Raw genomic sequence first — 13399 nt, 5'->3', positions numbered from 1 at the left:
ATGATGTAATCAATAGTGGACAAATCTATTGTTCTTGATGTTGTTTTAAACTGATTTTCTATATGAAGAGTCTATCTTTTGTTATCTAACAGTAGTGTGAACTGGATTAGATAGCATTAATCATAGTTTGGAGAAATGTGTAATATCAGTATAAGAAAAAGATTGATGTCATTCATTCAAGGGGAACATCTTTTTTAAATGTACATGTTACCAACATGTTCCTGAAGACACATATGTACTGAGATGTATAATCATACAAATTCACATTATTTTATCATGCGAACAACACTAAGTTTAACTGTCAGTGTTGAAAAACTCTACAAATCTATTGAAAATAAGTTTAGTAAAATGAAAAGAAAAGTAGGAAAATGAGCTGTCAAAAGCAAGCAAGAGATCTGGTTAAACCACAAACAAATAATGAGGAAAAAGCAGAAACTTGACATGGGGATGGAAGTAAGAACATGATGGAGAAAGACGAGGAAGAGGATGGAGATGGATGGAGTGAAGACAGCTGACTAATATCCTAATGCCGTTATTCAGCTCACTTAGTCTTGGCAAACAACCTATTAATTTCCCGATTGAGTGGTCTTCCTGCCTGGCTGATCAGCACTGATGGCCATAACAGATGCTAAGACTATTCGCCTCATTAATAGTCAACTCATCTAATTAGGTCATCAAAGACGTTGTTAGGACTGCTAATACAGCGCCCGGCTAAAAGTAACGCACATCATCCACTGGAGGTATTATCACCGCTAATGAATGTAGAATAAGTGCTAGTGAGAATCTTCTCAGTACTGGTTAAGTTTAATTCCTTTCAACTACAACACCTAATGGAAGAGAATTCTGCATTAACTAGGTAATATGAGAGTGTGAGATATAGAGGAAATCACCTTAAAGAGCTGGACCCATCGTTTCTGCTGAGCTTGAATGCGCTGCTGCACTTGGCTGTTGGTTTTCACCCCGACACTACGGAATGCAGCTACATACTCCTCTTTGTGCTCTGTCTTAGTCTCAGGATAGGCCAGCTTAATGATTCCCAGACACGCGTCCCGCAAACACCGAGACAATGTCACCAACTCTAACAGAGAGAAGGGCATCATCGACGACTGGCTCTGACCTGCCCGAGCAATGAAAAAAACATTTATTATGTAACATCCCATATAAAAATGTGAGTGTAGGGGTTTTAGGAGTGTAATTGTATTAACAAGACCAAAATAAAAAGGCAAAAAATAAGAAAATTACCTGATCTGTTAAATACTTCAATATATTTCTATACAGTTATTAGTACATTTCTGCAGAATAGGTATTATTACCATCTGCTGAGCTGCCAAAAAACTCGCTGTCATGCACAGAGATGAGTGAATGGCTGAAGAGTGAACTGAAGAGATAGAAGAGAGGGATGATCCTATTGGAGTCCTCCGGAGACATTGGAGAACCTCGGGACATCACCTGCAACAAGGGAACCATAGAGCTACACAAAAGAGACAGAGAATAAAGAGAAAGAAAAATGGATTCATTAATATTATATTCAAGAAATATACATTAGAAAAGAACAATGTGGAAAACTCACCCTGTGATCATTTTAGTCTTCATAGATGTGATTAAAAACCAGAGGTGTCTAAGAAACCGAGCATTGAAGGCTAAACTGTACAAAAGCCTAAGAAAGGGACAAAAACACAGAATAAAGATTTTTAGTCAAAGTACACCAGCTAAGAAGCTACCACTAAACATTATGTAGTCTAGGCTATATACACACACATTACCATTACTAAACAATTCACCAACACTTTTAGTCAAAGGTGCTACAGGAACTACGCTCATCTCTAAATGTTCAAACAACCACATCTCCTGCCCATAAAACCTGAACTTCCAAAATTTCCAGCAGGACTCATAAAGTAGAAAAAAATATAAACAACCCAGTGAGCTGGAATTTCTAGTCTTTGTATGTGACCACAGGAAAGATGAAATGAGCCATTAAGCTTTATTTAGGTGAGGCACCTTCCATTAGTAAACTAGCAGTCTGCGTCAGGGTCGTAAACAGACCAGTGGTTCCTGTGGGGGCTCCATTTAAGTTAATGACGGCCAGAGAGACAATGTTGCACGGCTACAATTGCCTGACCGTAGAAACAGCGCTGCCATCACAAATTAGATACTGTGCTTAGGCCACCCAAATCATTAACCTAACAGCCGTCACACCAGGGTGTGAGAAATCGCTCCTCTGGTTACTGCATGCTTGTTTTGTGTCAAGGGGTGAAAGAATAAATAAAGCATAATTGCAAGTAATTAAGGGAGAAAATAAGATTAAAGTTGGGGTAAGGTTAGGTAAGAACGTGTACGTGCACCTTACACCCACACAAAGCACTGGTCTCCAATATGGTTTGTGTCACTTTTACAATAAAATATCAAAACAACTACATAACTCTCACTGAGAGATGAGATGGATGTAACTCTAGGACAAGCTGGCAGACTTAGAGTATCTGGTCCAAAAATGTAAATAAAATCCATCAATACTGGTAAATAAGAAGACCAAATGCTAAAAAGTGAAACTGGCACATAAAGCAAAATGCTATCCGGTCTTTTTCCACATAAAATAAATAAATATATCAGTTTATGATAAATTCAATCAAGGACCAAATACAGTAAAGTGAGTTTACAAATTAAGCAGTTATCTCAGCATCACAGGTTCAGGGGAGATTAGGCGAGAACAATAAATTAAACGTTTTATTGTTATTTATTGCTTACATGCTTCACAGAGCATGCACTGTAATTGACTGTAAAAAATGACTAATTTTAACAGTAAAAGACTGAAAACACCTGTTAATTCATTAACAGCAAGTTCCCGTACTAAATGGAAGTAAAAAGAACAAATCCATCTTATAATTTACAGTGAAAACAACTGTAAACTGACATTCCTAGAATTCCCTGTGTGGCACTTCACATTTTATGGTTTTTAAATGTAATAATTATGTTTCTTCTTAGTTTTGATCTCAACAGTTACATTAGGGTTTAATGTTACATCTTATGTTGTTTAAAGAGTGTTTATTGCATTATTTTAGTGTCGTGTGTTACCATGATGGAGTTTTGTGTTTGTGTTCATGACACTGTATGCAGCTTCTATATATTAGTATTTAGCTCAGCTTGTGGAAAAGCCACTTGCGATGAACAATGATTCATCATGTGGTGTTCTCTTTACCACCATTGTCAGTAAGTGTAAAAAGAACAAGACAGAACATCGCGTGGCTGTTCGATTTACCGGTTACATTTTTTTTCTACTAATTTACAGTTTTAAATTGTAAAATGTACTGGTTGTTCTGTAAATATGTTTGAAGTTTACTGTATTTTTACAGAATTATTCTGGAAAGACAGATTTTATTTTAAAAAATGTACTGTGTGTGTTTGCCTGAAATGTGAACAAAGCTATGGACATCACACAAAACACCCACTTTCACTGACTTTAAGGTTTTGGTTTTTTTTAAAGTGTCTGCCAGCTACTACATATTTATAAGTAAGATATGCAAGGATAATGAAGTTGCACTTAGAAATCTTGTATCTATTATTAACATGAATATGAGACTGCTTTTTCTTCATTTCATCTTTCTGTTCTTTGCATCTAATCGTTATTTAAAAACGCCATGAAGATGATTTGAAATTGTCAAAACAAATACAGCAGGCTTAACATCAATGAGACCTTTCCATGAACAGGAACCAAGCACTCTATTTACAGTAACAGTTTTTGATACTTTAATGACCTGTTTAGAGTAAAATACAGCCACACTCTTCACTTTAAAATATGATAATGTTCAAAAGGCAACCAAGTTTGCACACGCACTGGGTGCTTCTTTAAAGGTTGTAAATCAGCGACAGCTGTTATACCTCTTGTAAAACTATCCCATCCACTCCTGCGAGAATTAATCTTCCTAGGCCAGCTAATTATTTTGTACAGATATCCGATAATGATAAAGTAGTGAAGGCAGGATTTATGATAAAAGCCTTCTCCTCTGGACGGAGCTGTAAAATATAAAAATACCACCCAAAAAATATTCAGGGAAAAAAGGAGGAGTAAAGAATATTAAAGAAAACAATGGAAATAAGCGGTTCATGTCATGTATGAAACAAAATTGGAACAGGTAAAACATGTTAAAGACGTCAGAGGAGCAAGATTAAGAAGGAAGTTTAGTGTTGAGTCAAATGAGGATGCATGTTAGATTTTTTTCATATATTTTTGATTACTCTATTTCCATAGAACAATTAATAATATTAAATAGTATTTAAAACATATTTTTTCTTTGATTAAAATGCCATTTACAGTAATTTTAGCATTTGAAAGCATAATTTCAATTGGACAATATTATTAAATGTGCGTTAAACAGCCTAAACATGAAATCTACAAGTCCCCTAGTCAATCATTTTGTATCTTAAAACTCATCTTTGATCACCAAAATGTCATATTTAAAAAAAAAAAAATCCTGTAATTTTTTTTTATTCATGCCTTAAAATAGCTTGAATGTAACTCTACACCCTTACACGGAACCATAAATATGCAAATGAACCCCATCTCCACTGGCTTACAGGCTCGTCTTCAAGGCGATGTATCAGAATGATAATGCGTTTTATGGATCACTCTCTACAACATCGGACACATAACTGTAATTAATATGATTAGCCTTTTGCTTGACAGCGTTATCAAACAGCTAATAATAAGGTGTTGCTAATGTTACACAAACCATGTTCACCACCTCAAGAGTCAGAGAGCTGCTTTCTAAAAATCAGCATCCTTAGAAACACTTTGAACAATTTAGAACATCAGTGGAGAAAGCCGTATAGTACTTCATAATATCGTAATATACATCATATACATAATTCACCAACAGAAAAATATACCAGGATAACCTGGATTCTCTTGAGACTCCCCTGCTTCAGAGCATAGTTAATGATATGCTATGTTTGTGACATAAGAAACTGTTTCACTACAGTTTTAAGGAGAAAATACTCAGCAATGTTGTTAACTTATGGGTTAGGATTAGGACATTTGCACATGGTTTGTCTAAAAGCATATTAAAAACAGCCCATAGAAATATAAATGACATTCAAAAAATTATTTTCACCAGAGGGGGTCTTTAAAAAAATTGTTATTTAAACATTGCAAAAGTTATCAAAAGAAAATGTGAAAATATATATTTTTTTAAAGAAGTGACTTTTTTTCAGCATACTATATGCAAGATGGATCATTACATTTTTTTCTAAGATTTGAAAGGCTTGTGAATGCTGCCTCCTTAAAGGAGTAGTTCACTTTAAAATGAAAATTAGCCCATGATTTACTCACCCTCAAGCCATCCTAGGTGTATATGACATTCTTCTTTCAGACGAATACAATAAGAGTTATATTAATAAACACCCTGACGTTTCCGAGCTTGATAATGGCAGTGGATTGCAACCATCAGTTTGAAGCTCATAAAAGTAAATCCATTCATCATAAAATAAATCCACACGGCTCCGGGGGGTTAATAAAGGCCTTCTGAAGCAAAGCGATGAGTTTGTGTATGAAAAATATTCATATTTAAAACTTTATAAAGTAAAATAACTAGCTTCTGGCCAAGCGAACATACGGGTTCGACTTAAGTGTAAAGCGCAACTTATGCGAGTAATGCGACGTACTGCTGATATTTCCGCTACGCCATGACGCACTACGTCACAAGTTGCATAAGCTTTGTTTAGGAGAAAGTAGACTGCGTATGGCCGGAAGCCATTTATTTTAGTAAAATATTTTATTTTACTTTAGTTTAGTTTAAGTTTTAAATATGAATATTTCTCATACACAAACTCATCGTTTTGCTTCAAGAGGCTTTTATTAACCCCCGGAGCCGTGTGGAACACTTTTATGATGCACTTTTTCGAGCTTCAAACCGATGTTGTCAGTGTCAGGGTGTTTATTAATATAACTCGGATTGTATTCGTCTGAAAGTAAAAAGTCATAAACACCTAAGATGGCTTGAGGGCGAGTAAATAATCATGGTGTAATTGTTATTTTAAAGTGAACTACTCCTTTAATTGTGAAGACTGTTTTCTGACAAGATTTTAATACCAATATTGAGAACATAAAAGGTATAGGCCAGGGAGCTTATAGCTTAATACACTGCGAGAAATGATTTAGTGAGATGAAACACATGGCATGTGATGAAGTTCTGATTAGCTGATTGACATACTTTCTTTCTCTCTTTCTTTCTCTCTCTCTCTCTCTTTCTTTCTTTCTTTCTTTCTTTCTTTCTTTCTTTCTTTCTTTCTTTCTTTCTTTCTTTCTTTCTTTCTTTCTGCTGAAATCCTGTTCTCATTTTGTCAATATAGCAGAACCAGAAGTAGATAAAGCAAAGGTAATTGAGAGTAGAGCTCATTAAACTAATTGATGAGTGACAGCAACTAAAACTGCCCTGGTAATAGAAAAAACACAGCAAGATGAGACTTAACCGTCTGACTGCTTCATTAGAGATTTTACGGTTTTCTGTTTTTAAAAACCAGCAGAAAAACAGAGGCCAAGATAGAAAAAAGAAAAACAACACTCACAGACTTGAGGACAGTTTGACAGCCCTTTCTTGACTGCATCTCTTTTTATCAATTAGAGAGGTACAGCACGATTAACTTATCTGGCAATGAGATCGTGATAGAGCACAAGTGTGCACTGTGCAGTACATCTAGTTCTATTGGTTATCCTTAATGTTGTGTTGCACAAAATGCTAGGTGATTCATTTTGTTTGTATGTGTGTATGTGCTCTGACCTGACTCTGGGCACCATCATACGGTGCTGCACCATCAACGTGTGACAGATGGAAGCCATCATGGTGAAGATGTCTTCACTTGCAGAGTCTCTCCACACTAATGTTAGCAGAGCATTAGTCTGCTGCTTGGTGTCCAACTTCTGTACACATTCCTCTGTTATGTAATACACAGAAATCCAACTGCCATCCTTTTGAAAAAGAAGCAGAATTATATCCACCTGTTGTATGCTACTCTCTGAAATTTTTATTTTGTGCAAAGATTTGGATAAAAGATAATGTGTGTACCTGCGCAGCAAGAGGCTGTACAGTCATTTCTTCCTCATCTTCTGAATCACTGTTGATGTCAGCTCTCCTGTTGCACTCCGTCACTGGCAACAATGGCAACAGAGTCTGTAGAGCGTTTAAGTACAACAGCAACCCTTCCTCTGAGAGTGAACCTATACAAATAAAACAGACAAAATACTCAAACCTGATTCCCTAAATATACTCACAAAAATATCTAAACCAGAATTGCAAATTGATTTCTAAAGGGGTCACCTTGTACGCACATGTTATACTAGTCATACAGTGCAGTTTTATCTTTCTTACACAGTCTACTTACCCAGTCCTGATTCTCCAACTAACAGCACAAAGTAAAAGAGCCAAGGAGCCTGAGCTCTCGCCTGGGCAGAGGAGGCTATGGTGGTCTGGAGTGACCAAAGGAAATTCTGAAATGGGAAAGCTAGTTTTGGGTCTGCCAAAGCTGGCACGAAGAAATTATAGATTTGTTCAGTGAAAGGCGCTGAGATGAACTCCTCAGTGAAGGCTGTAAAAACAAACTGCCTGTGAATGAGAAGAGAAAAGGTTGTGAATTTAAAACTCTATTGACTAACATCTAGTGTAACTGTAGCATGTTTTAGCCTGCAGGAAGTACTTCAACTTTCATATTTTCTAAATAATCACAATATAGATCCACTACAATACTAACATACATTTACACACACTTTTGGCCATTTGTGTATCTATGAGACAACAAAAACCCCAATCTCCTGTCAACAGGAGACCTTTTATTAGAAGGACTTTGTTAGTTATCATAAGGTGTACTCACACTAGGCACAGTTGCCTTGTAAAGTGCCCTGGCACGATTGTCGAACCAGGCCCGTTATAAACCTAACTATACTCGATTTAAATACCTTAATTGAAAAGTGTACTGTCCAAGTAATAATAGAAGATGTTTGCTGTCGTAATGACAGTAACGCATACAAAAGTAGAAGGTGTTCCGTGCTCCGACACGGTTAGCATTCACACTGCATGCGTACCGCACCCGAGGCTGACTGAACAGTGCACTGGCCCACCTCTAACCAAGCGGGCCAGGGATGGTTAAGCAAACAGCGCCTGGGCATGGTACCAAGCGATCACACTGGGTCAAACATGCTCGGGTGCAGTTCAGATCGCCTAGTGTGACTACACCCGTACATATACAGTACCGGTCAAAATTACTAATTCAGAAGAAACATTACAAATTTTTGCGCTCCATCAAGCCTGCATTTATTTTTTCAAAAATACAGCAAAAACAGTAATATTATGAAATATTATTACAACTTAAAATAATGGTTTTCCATTTTAATATACTTTAAAATATAATTTATTTCTGTGATGGTAAAGCTGAATTTTTGGCATCATTATTCCAATCTTCAGTGTCACATGATCCTTCAGAAATCATTCTAATATGCTGATTATGATCAATGCTGCTTAATTTTGTTTGTTTTTTACTTGTGATACTTTTTTCAGGATTCTTTAATGAATAAAAAGTAAAAAAAAAAAAAGAACAACATTTATTTAAAATAGAAATATGTTTGTGATATATGTTAAAATAGAAATTATTTGCAAAAAAAATGCAGGCTTGGTGAGCATAAGAGACTTCTTTCAAAAAAATGTAAATAGTATTTCTAAACTTTTGACAGGTACTCCACAGAATACATATTTTTCCAAAGTAACAGTACAGTAATTAAGCAATTCTAAAGAATGTATTTTGCCTTTGCCCTACAGTCAAAGTTGTTCAAATATAAATGGCACCTCCACAATTTAGTCTACCCACACTGGAATGAAATATAAGGTTGCAATGTACACTATTGTTCAGAGGTTTGTGGTCAGTAAGATTTTTTATGTTTTTGAAAGATGTCTCTTATGCTAACCAAGGCTGAATTTGTGTGATCAAAAATACAGTAAAAATAGTAGTTATAACATTGTTATAACCCTTTTTTATTTTCATACATTTTAAAATTTATTCCATTTTAATTTATTCCTTTGATGGCAAAAATGAATTTTCAACATCATTACTCCAGACTTCAGTGACACATGATCCTTCAGAAATCATTCTAATATGCTGATTTGCTGTTCAAGAAACATATTATTATTGTCCATGTTTTTAAGGATTCTTTGATCCTTATTTTGATCCAAAGTATTTGAAATCCACTGTAACATTATAAATGTCTTTGCTGTCACTTGATCAATTTAATGCATCTTTGCTATTCATTTATTTTTCTTTTTTTTATCTTACGAACCCTAAACATTTGAATGGTAGTGTACATTATTAACCCTAAAAATGTAAAAGGAAAGAACAGATAAAAAAGTGTCAATGTTAATTTCAATCAAAAGGTGATAACTCGAAACAACATCTGGCTGGTTTGTCTAGATACGTGCCTCTATGTATGAGTATGTGTGTGAGAGAGAGAGAGAGAGAGAAAGAGAGAGGACAAACACAGGACTGTATGCACAAGCTTATACTCTCGCGCTCTTGTCGTTCTTCAGAGAGAAAAGAAAAGAAAACAGCACTGTTCGTCACTCGGAGAGTTAGAATGAAGGGTAAATGTTGTGTAAACATTACATGTTGAGTCAATGAGTCTGTCTGGATTTTACTACTCTCTGTAAACAAAGCAGTGAGAGAATTACTGTCCATTGGTCCTCTGGAAGGATAAAGCTAACGGTCTGCAATAAGGGCAACCTTTTACTGGGTGGGACTCGTGCACCACACATACACCAAAACAAAGACATTCCTCGAACAGCTTAAATCGAATGATCTCCAAAGCATATATAGTGTAAAAGGCTGTGAATAATTTGAACTAGTCAAGTCAAGTCAAGAATATTTGTATAGCGCTTTTCACAATACAGATTGTATCAAAGCAGCTTCACAGTATTGAATTAAAATAATAATAAAACGTCCATGTTTGGTAATGCTAATCAATAGTATTATTAATTGATTAATTAAATTGAATATCCCCATAACTAGTCAGATTTCTTTACAGTATGAATGTATGCGAGTGTGTACCTGGTATCTGGGGGGCAGGAACTGTATGTAAAGTGCAGAGGCTTGAGTGTGTGCTCCAGTAGCGTTTGTGCCAGTGGAATGGAAGGGGAGTCACTATATTCTAGACTCGATGGCAACTTGTGATTCACTAAAACATACAGAGATCTGTAGTATCCTGAAAGACATTGAAAAGAATATGATTAAAGCAGATGCAAACTTTTGCTAAATCAAAAAGAGAATTCTGTGTACAGTCTCTAACTAAATATATTCATCTATTCGCCTCAAAGTATGATTAAGACAAATAAAACATAGGGCAAAACTCTGTACCTTTCTGTACCATATAGCGCAAAATTTGCTCAATAAGTGCAGTGACATAGTTTTCATCCTGTAAAAAGGGCAAGTAGGTTTTCTCAGATGAAAACACCTCCAGCATCCGCATCGGGACTGTCACATTCAGACTGTTATCTTCACGTGCTTGCAATAACCTTAGACAGAGAGAAAATGCTTAGCGACCAACCAACAAGCAGATCTAAAGATTTTTACTATGCCAGAGATGTTTATTTTAGGGATGCTACTTGTTTTGTACCTGCAACAGTGTCCCAGCATCCCCTTGATCTGAAACAGGCAGCTCTGTCTTTCTGGCCCTGTCAGCAGCTTGACGAACTGAGCATGATGCTTTACCAAACTCTGACACATCCAGATCTACAACAGTTAAGACATTTACATCCTTAAATGCACATAAATCCAATGAAGGCTCGTGGATTCATTAAATACAATGACACCATAGAACAAAGCTGTCCAACCTCTTTTTATTTTTCATCAATTCACATTAAAAAGGCAATTAACAAAAACAAAACGTCATTGACCCTCATATGATAACAAAAGCTTTTTAAACCGGCAACGCAGATCATATTTTTGGTTCTTACCATTCTGTTTCTGTCTTCACTTTGTCTGTAAAAAAAGAGAAGCTGGCGAACAAGTTGGCTGAGTATGGCACTGTCTGTAAGTTGAGGGCCAGAGCCTGACTGGCACTGACACACACAGTGGTCAAAGCAGCCCCTTTGAATGGCATACTATATGAAACAGAGAGAAAATTCAGGAATTTAACAATCTGTCAATCAAATACAAGAACGGGTTCAAAGAAACCCATCCACACTTGTAGAGTTTAAAGTGATTCCACATACTTGCTGTTTTCGGTCTTGGTATCCCCTTATGTATGACTGAATGATGATCGAATTTTTTAGTCTTTTCCTCTCATCCTGTGCGAAATACAAAGATAAGTAAATCATCTTCTATTTGTTCTATCTGGCTCTAATCTAAAAAATAGATACAACTACCTAGATACACATCATGGGAATTTTGTGCTACACCAAAAAGTATTTGGACACTCAAGACACTTGAAATTGTATGAATGTCATTTAATTAGATAACACAAGTCAAAGCAAGCTTTTCTCAGAACTAACATAACTTCTATGGTCCTATTTTCACAATAAAATGCTTTAAACATCTGTAAAATATCCAAATGGCGGATACTTACCTCTCTTTTCCTTCTTTCTTCCTGTGTTCGATGAAGAAGAGATGCTTTTTCCTCCTGAACAAAAAAAATGCGTTAGACATATCAAAATAGATCCAATATCAATATGGAACAACAATTACCAGATCTGTGTTGTCCATATGTGGAAATGATTTGCTCTAGTTTAGAATTTGCAAACAAATATTCACAAATATACAAAATGATCAGTTTCTAAGTAATAATCATTGTAGAAAAATGTCAAATGTAGTGATTTCTATCACATGGAAAACTTACTTTTCTGCTAGCACCCCCAAGGGACACCTTGGGTGTTCTCCTGAAATCTCCCTCAAAACTGAACATGGTTACACTTTTCCCATTGAGCAGCAATCAATACAAGTATTCTGTGTGCAGTGCAACAAAGTGCAGTCTGTGCCAGCAAGACAGAGAAAACAAAAAATTATGAGATTGGAGTCTAGTCAATGAACTAATCATAACGGAAACATTATCTCATAACAGAATTTATGTTTGCTTGTAACTATAAGCACCGGTAAAGATGCTGCTTAAACATATACTACTGTGAAATAAAGCAGGCTGTTATGATGAAGATATTTAAAGCAACTTTATCCTTGTGATAGATAACTGAGGAGGTGCAGAAGGTTACAGTGGGCGTGAATGGAAATTGTCACCCCGCTTTCAGCAGGTGTGATGATCCACACTAAATAAAGCTGTATAACACCACCGTATCTCCAACCAGAAATGTCACAACATGACCGCTGAAATATTATTTAAAATGTATGTACACATTATTGTACATGCGAACAAATATCTGTGTTCAACAAATGCCCTGCAATGCGCCCTCATTTGAGCGAAACATGTTCAAGAAAAGGGTTGTTCAATAAGGAGACACACACATTTGTTATGACTCAAGCCAGGCTAGTTAGCTTGCTAACATAAAGAACCAGTAAAGAATCACTATACCAGAAGTTCATCATCATTTACGAACGTGTTCTTTGAAGTTTTAAGTCTAAATGAGCATTCGCGCTGTGAAAGACAGAGTTCATGGTATTTTCTTTACTCGGATCTAATGAACTCCTCTGTTAGCCTCTTGGCTAAAGGTTCTTTGACTAGCTAGCTAATGACTCAGCAGCAGGTCAATTGTCTTTCACCTCGACAATTCCCAATTTCCCAGAAATGTACACGTATAACTGTATGTTATTTGGGGTCTGTCACCGCTTTATGAGAATTAAGACAGTAATTTGGAAACATAAATGCTGTGCTGTGCTCTGCTCTGACATGTTAGTTCAGCTTGACAGTAACTTCAGTCATATATGTCGCTCTGGTCGCTTCTAAAGTCACCTAGTGATTTCAGTGAGGTTTTACAGCTTTTTCTACTGATGAGTCGTGTTAGTAGATGAAATGCGAATTGTTTACCTGGTTTTATTGAATGATCAGCCGAACCATATAGTTCAGCGACTGGAAATCAAAGAAAACAAAACCGAAATCGTTGCTCCTGCTCTACTAAACAAACACAACACAGAGAAACGCCCGCCCACTCAGGAGCACGGTGGAATGTGATTGGACAGCACAACACTGGCTAGCAAACGATTGGTTAAAAACGAGGTCAATAACGGGAAAAATTTCACAATTACTTCCTGGATGAATCCCAGCAATAAAAGGAAACCAGTTGCGGACGGTGAAGCGATCTAATCTCTGAGACGTTGAACTGGATATTCTTAAAAAATATATATTATAAAAATAACTTTCTTTATTGGTTTCTTTGTGTGTAATTAATGTGATGTAATTAATGAATAGGCAAACACATAGCAAAAC

General features: G+C 36.1%; 1 protein-coding gene across 1 annotated transcript in view; it reads right to left on the bottom strand.

Annotated features, from left to right (window-relative positions):
- The window catches only part of ube3c (ubiquitin protein ligase E3C), a 30375-nt gene extending 17259 nt beyond the window's left edge, over nt 1–13116 (bottom strand). The window contains exons 1-14 of the mRNA XM_079604876.1: nt 13001–13116; nt 11864–11996; nt 11594–11647; nt 11241–11315; nt 10983–11129; nt 10643–10758; nt 10384–10541; nt 10078–10231; nt 7372–7592; nt 7056–7207; nt 6771–6958; nt 1571–1657; nt 1314–1471; nt 891–1117 (exon numbers count right to left, since the gene is read on the bottom strand). Of these exons, the coding sequence (XP_079461002.1) occupies nt 891–1117; nt 1314–1471; nt 1571–1657; nt 6771–6958; nt 7056–7207; nt 7372–7592; nt 10078–10231; nt 10384–10541; nt 10643–10758; nt 10983–11129; nt 11241–11315; nt 11594–11647; nt 11864–11929 (1803 nt within the window). The 5' untranslated portion in view covers nt 11930–11996; nt 13001–13116. The remainder of the gene's footprint in view (nt 1–890; nt 1118–1313; nt 1472–1570; nt 1658–6770; nt 6959–7055; nt 7208–7371; nt 7593–10077; nt 10232–10383; nt 10542–10642; nt 10759–10982; nt 11130–11240; nt 11316–11593; nt 11648–11863; nt 11997–13000) is intronic.
- Between the last annotated feature and the right edge of the window lie 283 nt (nt 13117–13399).

This window comes from Phoxinus phoxinus, assembly GCF_949152265.1.
Source record: "Phoxinus phoxinus genome assembly, chromosome: 2".
NCBI classification, from domain to species: domain Eukaryota; kingdom Metazoa; phylum Chordata; class Actinopteri; order Cypriniformes; family Leuciscidae; genus Phoxinus; species Phoxinus phoxinus.
The sequence above is the reverse complement of the archived record's forward strand: the minus strand, read 5'-3'. Positions and strand labels throughout refer to the sequence as shown.